The sequence below is a fragment of the Mauremys mutica genome, chromosome 1, assembly GCF_020497125.1.
Source record: "Mauremys mutica isolate MM-2020 ecotype Southern chromosome 1, ASM2049712v1, whole genome shotgun sequence".
NCBI lineage: Eukaryota > Metazoa > Chordata > Testudines > Geoemydidae > Mauremys > Mauremys mutica.
Window position 1 is genome coordinate 327,638,752 of NC_059072.1, and position 13,989 is coordinate 327,652,740.

General features: G+C 40.5%; 1 protein-coding gene across 3 annotated transcripts in view; it reads right to left on the bottom strand.

The window, feature by feature from the left end:
- Window positions 1-13,989, bottom strand: part of CUL5 (cullin 5) — a 73,380-nt gene that overhangs the window by 38,045 nt on the left and 21,346 nt on the right. For all 3 annotated transcript variants that reach the window (XM_045018432.1, XM_045018442.1, XM_045018445.1), the window contains exons 2-4: window positions 8,351-8,460; window positions 3,257-3,356; window positions 396-572 (exon numbers count right to left, since the gene is read on the bottom strand). In XM_045018432.1, coding sequence (XP_044874367.1) covers window positions 396-572; window positions 3,257-3,356; window positions 8,351-8,460 — 387 coding nt within the window. The remainder of the gene's footprint in view (window positions 1-395; window positions 573-3,256; window positions 3,357-8,350; window positions 8,461-13,989) is intronic.

Here is a 13,989-nt window from a genome sequence, read left to right on the forward strand (position 1 = left end):
GCTAAGTACCAACTAGAGCTTCATCTGTAACACATCATTACTACTCCTTAATGGTCCCGTAAATGTAAGCTCATTGACCTCCCGTATCTCAGGCTGCAAAGGGAGCAAGATCAGAAGTATTTTTGTTAAATAAATCATTTCGCAGAGATCTAACACTATTTTAAAACACAGGGAGCTGCCATGAACAGATGAAGGAAATTGTCAGAGTTAGGGCAATATTCGCTAAGTGACAGAGGAAAACTATGGGAAGAGGAGTAAAAGTTGCGAGGTGATTTAAGCAAAGTGATACTCCAATACTGTGACGTTAGTGCAATTTCATCCTTCAGCTGTGGAATGCATCAACACTAAATCTTTTATGTTCTGTTACAAAACTCTGATCAGAAAGTGTCACTTACCTTTCGAACAATACTGTCTTCCACATTGGATTTCTTGTTGCTGCCCTGCTTACCCATTAAAGTAATTTCTAATTGACAAAATGGTTTGGGCAAGATATCACATTGTGTAAAGAATTTGCGCCATTCTACTATGTAGGCTTTTAGTAAAGCTGTATCATCTTGATGACTCAGTACTCTCTGGAAGAAAAGAGCAGCTCATTTGTAAATAAGTTTTTACATAAACAACAGATGGCTTTGTCTACATGGTACAAGTATTTTTGGTATAACCAAAGATTTGAATTTAAAATGATATAATCCCCCACATAACCACTCTGGTATAAGAATGGCTTTTTTGGGTTAGGTTATGTTGCCTGTGAAGAGATTTGGCTTTTCTTGGTTTTATTTATTCTTACACCAGAATAAATGTCCACATGGGGGTTATATCAGCATAGCCTGTCTACACAGGAAAGTTTCACAAGGACTATTTTCTACCTTATACGCTGTAGAAAGTTGAATTCAATGTGATCTACTGATCTGGCTTTAGCCACCTGAACTTTTAACATTTATGCTGCACTAGCTCCTACAGGTTACAGCCAATTTAGGCATGATGGGCTAGACATTGCATAAACATAAGCTTACAAAAACAGCAACCAGTACAGATCATGCCTAAGGTCTCAATTCGACAAAAGCACTTAAGCACGTGCTTTAGTACCAATAAAGTCAAAGGAACATCAGCACATGTAAGTGCTTTGCCAGATAGGGATAGTCTGCTGTATCTGGGCCTCGAAAAGAAAAGGCTTTGTTTGAGTGAAAGGCCCTTTCTGAGTTTGTAGGAACACATTTTAGATTTATTTTTCTTTTCCAAATTTTTGTCTTTGCACATCTTTCACTCTCTACAAAAACTTTTATGAGCACACTACAACACTATTTCATATGTATTTTAATTTAGAATAAACTCAAAACCAGGTGTCAAGTCAACAATAGACCAAAGCTACTGAAATACAAATGGCCTATGGAGCTTGTCAAGCTGTTAACTCATTAGTATTCTGTCAGAAGACTAAACATTTGACCATTTCTTAAGCAAAACCATGAATATGCTAGTGTAGTATTGAAGCCAGCTAAAACAATTAAAGAACTTCCTTGCATTTAAGAGGTAATATTTATTTCCAGACATTTTCTTATAGAACACAAATTCTGGCTTTATCAATCTGACAGCTAATAGTAAAAAATACTGGTAATTTCGGAAAAATATTTAAATAAACCGCTACCCCGATATAACATGACCCGATATAACGTGAGTTCGCATACAAGGCGGTAAAGCTCTGGCACACTGCTCTGAGCAGTATGTTAAGGGTCTTGGAGGCGGTCAGGGGCTCCCCTTCTCCAGGGTCTGGGGGGGCAGGAGCTGTGGGAGGGCACTTTTGGGGGCCCCGCAGTCCCAGAGTGGCCCGAGGGATTAGCAGGGGGCTGGGAGCAGCCCACTCCGCTTCCCTTGCCCCGGCCCCAGCTGTGTCGCTCGGGGGAGGGGGTTTGGGGGAAAGAATCCCCCCCGCACTCACCAGCAGCGGCAGAAGCAGAGCAGCTGGGCCCCAGCCCACTCCACTGTGCCAGCTCCCAGCCGCGGCGCTCCGCTTCCCGCCGCAGGCGAGTACGGGGGCCGTCCTTTCCCCAACCTCCCCGCACTCACCTGCAGCGGGAAGCAGAGCAGCCCAGCCCCAGCCTGCTCCACTCCGCCAGCTTCCAGCCATGGCACTCCACTTCCCGGCACAGGCGAGTGCAGGACCTTTCCCCAGCCGCCCCCCAGAGACACAGCTGGGGTCAGGGCAAGGAAAGCAGAGCGGGCTGGGGCCATGTTGCTCCGCTTCCCATCGCAGGTGAGTGCGAGGGGGGGCATCCTTTCCCCAACGTCCCCGCTTCCTGCCCCTGGTGAGTGCGGAGTCCCACAGCTGGGAGGTGGCGGAGTGGAGCGGGCTGGGGCCGGGCTGCTCCGCTTCCCGCCACTGCCGGTGAGTGCCTGTCAGGGGGGTGTTAGGGGTGCATAGGGGTCGGAGCAGTCAGGGGACAGAGTGGGGAGGTTGGGTGGTGTCCTGGGGGTGATTAGGGATGGGGGAGGTTTCTGGAGGGGGCTGTCAGGGAACAAGGGGGGGGCAAAGCAAGTTTGATATAACGCGGTCTCACCTATAACACGGTGAGATTTTTTGTCTCTAGAGGACCACGTTATATCGGGGTAGAGGTGCATCTTTGATCTGATCTCTTCATCTTTTTTGATAGGCATTCAAGGTCTCTTCACTGATGGCTAAATTTAGAATATTCTAGCTACTTCTGTAACAAGTTAGACAGCTTGCAGATCACATCCCCAGAAATGAATTTTCTAGGCAATAAAAACCAGAACTAGAAAAGGAGGTTTATTGTTCTTTTTCCAACTCTTTCTCTAATCATACAAGAGAGATCACTTCTGATGCTTAACTTTGCCTCAAGTCAAAGTTTCAGCAGTAAGTGCTTTTATTTATAAGTCAAAGAGGTAAGCGAGTGAAGGAATACTTCCCAGGAGACTCCCTGATAAATATTTTTGTTTATCCAATAATGACCAAATCTCCTCCACAGTATATAACAATCATTACCTCTTTATTCTCAAGAACAGGCTGAGAAGTACTTAATCTTTCTGGCCAAGGTAAACACTCAGGATAAAATGAATCGGTTAATAAAAAGTTTTCAGTACAATTGTGACATTCAAAACAAGGACCACCAATGCCTAAAAGGCAATTTTCCATTGTGTTAGAAATTACTAGAACAAGTCATGTTTGGGATCCAAAGAGGTTTATGGTTATACTTTTATTTTTTTTTAAAAGGACAGTGTAAATTATTGAAGGTTGAGAACTTACTGCCTGTGCTTGTTTAATAAAATCAAGGATGTCTTCTTTCAAAGCTTGATGGATTTTTGCTGGACCTTTGTCATCCCACAAGCAAACTGCATGCACATCCCTAGAAAACAGTTTATACATCTTTCAGTAAGAACTACACTTAGAATTTAATGCAGAAATGTAAAAAGTCTAAACAGTTATATTGAAGTAGTTCTCCAAAGGAAGTGAGTGTACAATCCACACACTAAAAATGAAATCCCACCAATACAGTGAATGAGGGCACATGCCATCTTCTTTTCTAAAAAGCCCTTCATGAACTATTTTGACATGTAATTTTAGGTTTTATCTGATAAACACACTTGGGAGGAAAAAAAAAAGAATAAAATAAAATAATAGGTGTTGATCCAAATCACACCAGAAATGGGTACTTGTATTTGAGGGCTTGTCTACACGGAGCAGTAATGCAGTCTATGGAGGCATGACTTCTAAAGACTAAGAGTGTTGCATACTTATTGGTCAGTGTAGGCTTGCTGGTAAGCACTAAAGATTCCCTAGTGTGCTTTAACATAGTGCTTTTGAAACAGTAGTATGCTGAAGTGCACTAGGAAACAATACAGAGAGATTACTCATTACTGTATATGATGAGTAATGTATATAATATACATTATTCATTACAGTCTATAAAAAGAGAAAGCACCCAACCTCCCCAATTATTGGCATCTACATAAAATGCAAAAATTGCTAAAAATAAACCCTGAAAAGTGAAATACATAACCCTAAAATGATGCCTTAATAATATTAGATGTAATGCTGAAATTTGACAGTCAAGCAATATAAAGTCAGGAACTGCAGTAATACTTTGTCCTTCACCTTCCATTTGAGTATACCACAGGGGCATCATTAATGTTCATAAAGCACCAGAGGTAGGGAAATAGCCCCATTATACGGATATGAAAGTGGAGACCCAGCAGGTTTAAATGAATTGGCCAAGATCATGCTGTAACTCTGTGGCAGATCCAGGATATGACCCTATACCTCCTGACTCTCTGTCCTCAACTAAAAGGTTGTCTGCCACTCACAACAAGTAAGACGATCTCCACAGCTTCTCGATATAGTGAAAAACTATTATTTGGTATGCACAGATAAACAGCTGCACCAGTATGAACACTAAGGTCCTAGTCCTGCAACTGGATCAACACGGGCAGACACTTATGCCTACATGGAAACCCAGTGCCTTTAATGGGACTCCATTCTCCACCTGTGTGGAGCTGGTTGCAAGACTGGGACTTAAATATGCATTTTGAACTTGATATATTTTCCTACAGTGCCTTCTCCAAAATGTTCCTACTTAAGTTATTAAAACTAAACATTTAAAGGCAGCACATCTTAATGAGAACTAATCCATGCTATACATGAATTTTCAAATTTCCACCATTTCAGTTGTTTTAATGAAAAAAATGGTACAGTAGATCCTCCAAGTTACGAACACCAGAGTTACAAGCTGATCGGACAACCACACACCTCATTTGGACCTGGAAGTACGCAATCAGACAGCAGAGACAAATAAAGCAAATACTCTACCGTACAATATATGTTAAACTACTAAATAAATAAAGGGAAGTTTTAAAAAAATTGACAAGGTAAGGAAACTGTTTCTGTGCTTGTTTCATTTAAATTAAGATGGTTAAAAGCAGCTGAAAACTTTTGAAAGAACGACCATAACGTTGTGTTCAGAGTTACAAACATTTCAGAGTTAAGAATAACCTCCATTCCCGAGGTGTTCATAACCTAGAGGTTCTACTGTACTCAGACAAGAAAAAGACTTACTCACAGTTTATTACTTTCTGAAGATATTCACCACCTAAGTATCAACACTCTTGAGTCTGTTCCTTTGCAAACCAATGTGAGAACTCCAACTTCTAAAACTACTAATCCCAACAAGCAGAATCATAACCTAGTACTAATTATTTGTATCACTTTAGTCCTAGAGGCCCCAATCAGGATTTATGACCCATTGTGCTGGGCACTGCAGAGAGTAAAAAAGCATCTAGTGACTGAATCGGAAAGTAGGCAATTTGGGGCTCAACGAAGAGATTTTATGTACCGAGAAAGCTGATACCTCTCAAAAAAGGAAAAGGATGTAATTTCACTTTATTTGGGGAATATTTTAAGAAATGGTTGGTCAAACCTCTCTTGTGAAGGGGCTTTATAACACTGACAGATCACGTCTTAATTAATATCTAGAGGCCAAATCTAAGCAATACCATACCATTTAGTGAATGCATTCAAAGAACTCCATATGACTATCTTGAAAATCTCCTGGATGGCCATAGATTAGAAGCTTTCTAATGTAGCAGACTTGACAAGAAATAGTCGTTGCAAGCTTTAAAGCACCAATATGCTACAGTCTAACAGATTCACTCAGACACTTTAAATATGATTATTTTGGAAACAGCAAAACATACTCATTTAGTACCAAAATAAACAGCTGGATCACTTTTAAGAAAGTTTGAGTTGTTTTTTTAACATGAAACATCTGAAGGAGGACTAACAGGAGTGGCATGCAGACATGGGAAAACAGTAGCAGAGGGATTGACTGATTAAGGTGGGATTGCAGCAAAGAATCCTGTGGCACCTTATAGACTAACTGACGTTTTGGAGCATGAGCTTTCGTGGGTGAATACCCACTTCTTCGGATGCAAGATGGGATTATCACCATCTTCTAGCGATGGTACAAAATGGATCTCTCTCTAAATCAACAGTTCTCAAAACTGTGGCTCACTTAGTAATTCAAGGACACGATGTGGCAGTCTGTGATTATTGTTGACCAATCAGGGTGCTGAGGCTTCATTTTCAGTGAGCAAAGAGCCTCATTTCCAGTTACTGCAAAGAGTCTTGACATCTATAGAAGCAGCTGGAAACAGAAAAGGAGCAAGCCTCCACTAGAAGCCATTCCTATATATGAGGAGAAGATGCTTAGGGATTACAGCGGCCAGCCACCATTTGAACCCAAGAGCTCCCAATGGGGCTAGTGGCTCCCCCATTAGAAACAGAACATCCAGGGAAGTAAAGGAGAAGGTAAACAAGTAGCCAAGCAATACATTCAAGGAATCAGAGGAAGGACAGCTGTGAGTTGGATGGAACTGGGGTAGCAGGGAGATCATTAGTACATGCAAGGATTATGGGAGAACAAAACCGGGGGTAGGGAAACACGTAATGGGAGAAAAGAACCAGACAGTAAGAGAGAAGGGAACCAGGTTACAGAAGTATGTCCAGGCACCTGGTAGGGGTAAAAGAACAGATGGGAGGAAAGGGAACGTAAAATGAAGAACAAATGGAGGCTTATTTTCTTTCAAAAGGGACAGGAACACTTACTAAAATTAAAAACAGCTACACACTTTTCTAACTTTACTTTTACCTAGAAGCAATTGCTGTCATTGCCACACTGATGCTGACCAATCCTAAGCAAGATGAGAGCTTTTCATGAAACACTCTATTAAGATGTGGTCCCAGCCGTGAAAAATTTCTGAATCGCTGCACTACAGCTTGAAGCTCACTTGTTCAGCAAGCTGAATCACTATTGCCCAGAAATTGACCTTCCTTGTAAGAAATTTGAGCTTACAGGTAATCAGGGACTTCAAGAGGCACTTTTGTCAGCTTAGTCACGAAATGTTCCATGACATAGGTGGCTTTTCAAAGTGTGGTTCTCCTCTGGAAAGGAACCAAACATGGCACTATTGCATCACTAATTCCATAACAAATTTGATCCATGTGAACACAAAATATTTTTTTTAACCTAACTGCCAGTCCAGCAAACTCAACCTGGCCTTTAAGAGTCAAGCTAGGCTCTTTCCTTCTCACCACTAATACAGATTCTTCAGGTAAATTATGCCCTCAGTTACATCATCATGGGTCACATAAAACATGCTATGTCAAGCATCACTGATTCATTGCCACCTTTTGGGATACTACAGCCATGTCTACATGGAAAAGTTGTATTGTATAATCTAAGGAGTGGATTTACACCAATATAGTTACACTGATGCAAACCCCTGTGTGTAAACACATTTCTTTAGAGAAGTGGGTTTTTTTTCTGCTTAAGAGTGACTAAGCAGGGTTTAGCTATATCAGTTTAAAAGCCAATTCAAGTTAAACCAGTGCAACTTTCCAATGCAGACAAGGACTAGATCTTTGAATACTCTTTGTCCATTTGAGACCACACTGTTCTCTGATCAGGGTCAGAAAGGAACCAGTAGCTGGAATGTCAGAAGATGCCCATGTTCCATTGCAGGAGCTGGTACAAGATATCCCTGCTGGAACCAGTAACTTTAGAACTTTGCAATTAAAACAGGGCCTCCCCAAACTCAATCTTAATTTTTGATCTATCATAAGTCATTTATAATTTCAGCTGACAGAGCAGAGATGGCCTGATTTATATAATGGAAGCTTTACTATCTACTCCTTGTATCGTAGTGAAACTGGAATAATAATAATTAAAAAAAAGCTAGAAGTATAATGCTGCAATCAGTGTCAGGAAAAAAATCGTATAAGAGTTATGTTTAAAAATATACAATTACTCCAATTATATCACTAAAATTGCATTATCATTTCATTTTTGAAGGACACGCCACAATCAGCTTAAAGCTAGACCACTTGTAAGTCATATGCATTTATTGTCAGAGTAATACTGTATGAAGTGATTGGTCACATACGCAGACTTTACTGTCAAAGCACTACAAAATATCTAGTCTCCATTTCCAATTAGAGTGAAAGGTTTGCAGGAGGGTACAAAAGAAGCCTATCATCTTCAGCTGAAGTAGAAGAAAATTGTAAAAACAATAAGAAAGCTGTGCTGTTTTTTGTGTTATATTTGTGGAGGCCTGTGTCGCAGCAAAACACCAACTCTACAAAACTGTACTCAAGAGAAGCAGACACGCCAGTGTTACTATTTAATTAAAAGAATTAACCAGTATTTTTTGTTATCTCTTTTATCTTGTAAATGCATCCATTTCTACATGGCCTCCTACATCTGACTTCTACGTTATAAGCAATATTATAATTTTATTTCCATTCTGTTACCCAAGAACTGGAAGTTTTAAAAAAAAAATCACTTACGAAAACAGATCAAACCACTGCTGTTTTGTGACAGATTCCTGGCGTAACAGCTTCAGAACAATGGGGCGCATGAAATCCCATTTGTCTTCAAACTGAAGTGAACCTTTATTCTTTAAAGAAGAAACAAAAAGCATAATTTAAATGCAGATCAAGTAAAAATGAACCTCTAAGTCAATTAGGACAGTTTGAGAGCATCCACATTTTCTAATACTTCCTTTTACTTCAAGTTAAGGATTACTATAACCAGAAGCTAAATAGACAAATTAACACTCAATTTTGAGTAAAATTAACAAACAGTTAGTTAATTCTAAGAGTTGTGAGGTACGACCTACTTCACAGAATAGATATAAAAGAACAGTTATAAAGTTTTCCAGATCTGTAGGTTTCCTATTTACGATTTTTACAAATAGTAATTTACACTTAATATGTATGTTTAATGTCTAAAAATCTTAATTTTGTGATTTACAATTACTTGTAAGAATTACAGGCCTCAATGGATTATAGTTCAATAGATATTATGATCTCATCACAGATGTCTCACATTTCCTTCCATTTGAATGGTCATATCTACAATATTCAAGTTCAACTAAATTTTTCAAGGCAGCGATTGACTTTTTTGTAAAATGTCATGTACACCTACAAATTCTGTATTGTATTTGGAGTACATGATGGGCATGCATTCTAGTATATTAGAATGGCCAGTTGTGAATGTTTCATATTTATGTTAATAATTCTAAGCTATAAACATTGTTCTATGTGTCACTTGAGATACGGCTGTTTGTTTTATAAAATTTAATAAGTGATTTTTAGAAAAAGCTATACATCGATTGGCTTATTTAAGAAGTACAACCTGAACTCTAAATGCCCATGTTTCCTAATGTTCATTTTTAATTCCAAAACTCTTTAGAGGAAATATGCATTCAGACCATCCATGTGCATACGGACCCTTGCTTCCCCAGTGAATTAATACAGGGAAGCACTTCTTCATGAAACGCAACTTTAACTCTAAAATTCCCCAATTTTCTAACTTTAAAAAAAAAAGTCTAAAGTTATTGTAAGGCACATTTTAGGTAGTCCGTGTAAAGTAGTTGTAGCTAACTGTAAACAAAAATTTAGTTAAATCTAATGTTATTGTGGTAGTGTTCAGAGGCCCCATCAGAATTGGAACTCCATTGTGCTGGGCCCTATATAAAAACACATACAGAAACAGCCCCAGCCCTAGCCGTAAAGAGCTTACACCACTTTCACTGTCAAAAATTCATATACCGTATTTTCCGCACTATAAGGCGCACCGGATTATAAGGCGCAGTCTCAATTACGGGATCTATTTCTGTACTTAACCCATACATAAGGCACACCGTATTATAAGGCGCATGCTAAAACATACGGTCTACAAAAAAAGGTAACGGTGTTCATAGTGTAGTAAAAAGGTAACGGAAGCAAAACAGTGAGTTTAGTTGAACTTTATTCTACTATTTAACAATACACTCACATTATTTTTTAATCAATCTTCTCCCACAAATCCATCAAAGTCATTGATGTTGAATTCTTTCGCAGCTGCTCTATTCCCATTTACAACCGCGTAACTGATAGCCTGTAGTTTGAATTGTGCCTCGTAAGCATGTCTCTTCACTGGTGCCATTTTCGGGGGTCCTTAGACAAACAAATGTTGTTTTGCAGCATACCGGTAGTATACCTACCGGAGGAGTGGAGAAGGTAAACGTACGTACTGTACGTATTACGTAATGTTCTCTGATTGGTTTATCGCTGCCAGCGTACGTAATTTACGTATTACGTCCCTGTGTCAGCGAAAAATGGTCCGACAGTCAATCAAGCAAAGCGCTTACCAAAGTCGCACAACAACATTTTTACAGATTTTGGAACTCAGTGCACACATAAGGCGCACCGGATTATAAGACGCACGGCCAATTTTTGAGAAAATTTAAGGCTCTTAGGTGCGCCTTATAGTGCGGAAAATACGGTACATTGTATTTTCATAGCTTGGCAGTCACCCCTATGTTCCTTGTAGACCCAAGTAGCCAGAGAAATCTAAATTTCCTGATAAGCTGCACATGACACTATTTGCAAAGCCATCTCTTTGTTTATCATGAAGTACATATACCAAGGCTAAAATGCAGAATGGTGTTTTCTCTAAGAACCAGACCAGCGGTTCTCAAACTGTGAGTTGGGACACCAAAGTGGGTCATGACCCTGTTTTAATGGGGTCACCAGGACTGGTGTTAGACTTGCTGGGGCCCGGGGCTGAAGCTTCAGCCCTAGCCCTGAGTGGAAGAGCTCAGGTTACAGTCCCCCAGCCCAGTGCTAAAGTCCTTGGGCTTCGGCTTTGGCCCGCCCACCCGGGGCAATAGGAATTGGACTTTGGCCCCCCTACCCAGGGCGGGGCTCAGGCTTCGGTCTCCCTTCCTGGGGTCACACAGTAATTTTTCTTGTCAGAGGGGGTTGCGGTGCAATGAAGTTTGAGAACCTCAGAACCAGACTATTCCCAAGATTAAAACGTTTAGTGGAAATGACAGTTCTTTTGAGCTTCCAGCTCAAAAATTCTTTAGCAAACATTAAGATTAACTATTTACCATACTACATGTCCAAGCACATTCATCCTTTCCTAAAACATTTAATCTTTCCAGATATTGTAATGAATGTTCCTCCTCAGACTGGGAGTCCCTTGCTGCATTGCAATCTCATTTGAAAAATGGAGCATTTTGTTCCCATAGGATGGTTTCCTACCCTCACATTTAACAAACTATTGTCCTTTAGGCTTCTACAAGCTCACTCTTAAACTAAGCTGTCCAGGCAGCAAGCTTCTTATGGTATTTGTTTGGTTAATACTTTCAGATTACACACACTACGCTGGCAGCAGGGAAAGGGGAAGAGAACAAGGAAGTGGAGGAGCCTCTATACCAAAGGAACCTCCTTCCATCAGGGTGATTCTCCAGGGGCAGGCACATCAGCATGGCAGCCAGAATCTGCAAGCAGTGCAGTCCAAATGACCACATGGAGGATCTGGATTTTCAAAAGCATCTAAGTAATTTAGGAGCATAAGTCCAAACGGAAAGTCAGTGGGATCCTGACCTCTTACACCACACTTGGGTCCTTTTAAAAATCCAACTCCTATATATGCACTGAACCCTAGCAAAAATATAGACTAGGAAAAAAAAAAGATAAAATAAGGATATAAAAAATAAAGGATATTTACTGTACATGTTGTAATCTTGCCTGAGCACAGCCCCCAACTTTTTCCAGAAAAAAAATTCTATGGGATAGAAAACATTCTTTTAAGAATACAAACTTGGAGTCTGTAGCAAATTCTGTGGCCTGGGAATTGCTGAAGATACGGGGTCTTGGTTGAACTCTCTGCTGTCCTAATATACCCACTTAAACAATGACCTGTGCTATCAACCTATTTCTTAGTCTATAATCATAACTTATTTAAATATTACCTACAAAATTCCACTAATAAAATTTTAACTCTTTGGAAAGTCTGACGTAGGCTTTGTAAGCTGGCCCAATTGACCAGTCAAATAATCAGAGGGGTAGCCGTGTTAGTCTGGATCTGTAAAAGCAGCAAAGAATCCTGTGGCACCTTATAGATTAACAGACATTTTGGAGCATGAGCTTTCATGGGTGAATACCCACTTCGTCGGATGCAAGTAGTGGAAATTTTCAGGGGCAGGTATAAATATGCAAGCAAGAAGCAAGCTAGAGATAACGAGGTTAGTTCAGTCAGGGAGGATGAGGCCCTGTTCTAGCAGTTGAGGTGTGAAAACCAAGGGAGGAGAAACTGGTTTTGTAGTTGGCAAGCCATTCACAGTCTTTGTTTAATCCTGAGCTGATGGTGTCAAATTTGCAGATGAACTGAAGCTCAGCAGTTTCTCTCTGAAGTCTGGTCCTGAAGTTTTTTTGCTGCAGGATGGCCACCTTAAGATCTGCTATTGTGTGGCCAGGGAGGTTGAAGCGTTCTCCTACAGGTTTTTGTATATTGCCATTCCTAATATCTGATTTGTGTCCATTTATCCTTTTCCGTAGAGACTGTCCAGTTTGGCCGATGTACATAGCAGAGGGGCATTGCTGGCATATGATGGCGTATATTACATTGGTGGACGTGCAGGTGAATGAACCGGTGATGGTGTGGCTGATCTGGTTAGGTCCTGTGATGGTGTCGCTGGTGTAGATATGTGGGCAGAGTTGGCATCGAGGTTTGTTGCATGGATTGGTTCCTGAGCTAGAGTTACTATGGCGCGGTGTGCAGTTACTGGTGAGAATATGCTTCAGGTTGGCAGGTTGTCTGTGGGCGAGGACTGGCCTGCCACCCAAGGCCTGTGAAAGTGTGGGATCATTGTCCAGGATGGGTTGTAGATCCCTGATGATGCATTGGAGGGGTTTTAGCTGGAGACTGTATGTGATGGCCAGTGGAGTCTTGTTGGTTTCTTTCTTGGGTTTGTCTTGCACTAGAAGGCTTCTGGGTACACGTCTGGCTCCGTTGATCTGTTTCCTTATTTCTCTAACCCCTCAGACAGAGACCAACACCTACAAAATCTCCACCAAGCATTCTCAAAACTACAGTACCTGCACGAAGAAATAAGGAAACAGATCATCAGAGCCAGACGTGTACCCAACACATCATCAGGGATCTACAACCCATCCTGGACAATGATCCCACACTGTGGCAGGCCAGTCCTCGCCTGGCGAGACAAAGTGTGTGATCCAATAAAAGATATTCCCTCACCCACCTTGTCTCTCCTATACTAATGTCACCTTTTGGAGAAAAAGGAGAATCAATGGAAAGCTGAGCTTCTTGACTGGCTGCAATCTTCTAGTATACAAACAAAGATATGCATACAATATTTGTACTAGGCCATCAATGCTGTGACAACTGAGTGAATTTTGGCAATATTTTTGTGATTCTGTGTATGACTTATTTTTCTTCTGTGCTTTGCACTGAGTATAAAGGCTCCTTCTTTTCTGCTCTGTTCCTCCTCCTGAGGCTGCTTAAGAATCCACCGTATTTGCTGAACAAAGTAGTCGCTGCCTTTCCACCTCACCCTCCATGTGATCTGGGAGTCTGCAAAGGTCCTGGGGAGGGGGGCAGCATGCCCAAAAACATTTTGATGGGCTGGAATTTTCTGGAATACCAGAAGTTAGAAATCAGACTGAGTGGTTACTGATGATTGAAATACGAGAGATTCTTCATAATCTAGAGAGCATTCCAGAAGTAGTGAGACATTAATAGTGACATAATAAATTATACAGTCAAGGAAAGTCAAAATCATTTGTATGGAAAAACTGTTCAATCTAAGTGTAAGTTCTGTGCTTCTGAAAACATGACACAGATAGACTGGAGAAACACTTGTTGAATTCTTGTGACGTTTGTCAACTTATTGTCAAAACTAGATTATTGCACTCAAAACAGAAAGAAAGGGAAAACCAGTCTGGATCAAAATTTGTTTTCTTCTTTGCGTTCTCCTCTAACTTCATCTTTGGCAATAGCATCATGAAGCATGGAGTCTTTTGCTGAAGATAGTGATATGAATAACAATGAAAGTGAAGCTAATTCCATTTCTTCTAATAAGAATTTTACTACTCCATCTGCTTCAGCACTGAAAACTCCTTACTCCAGGAAA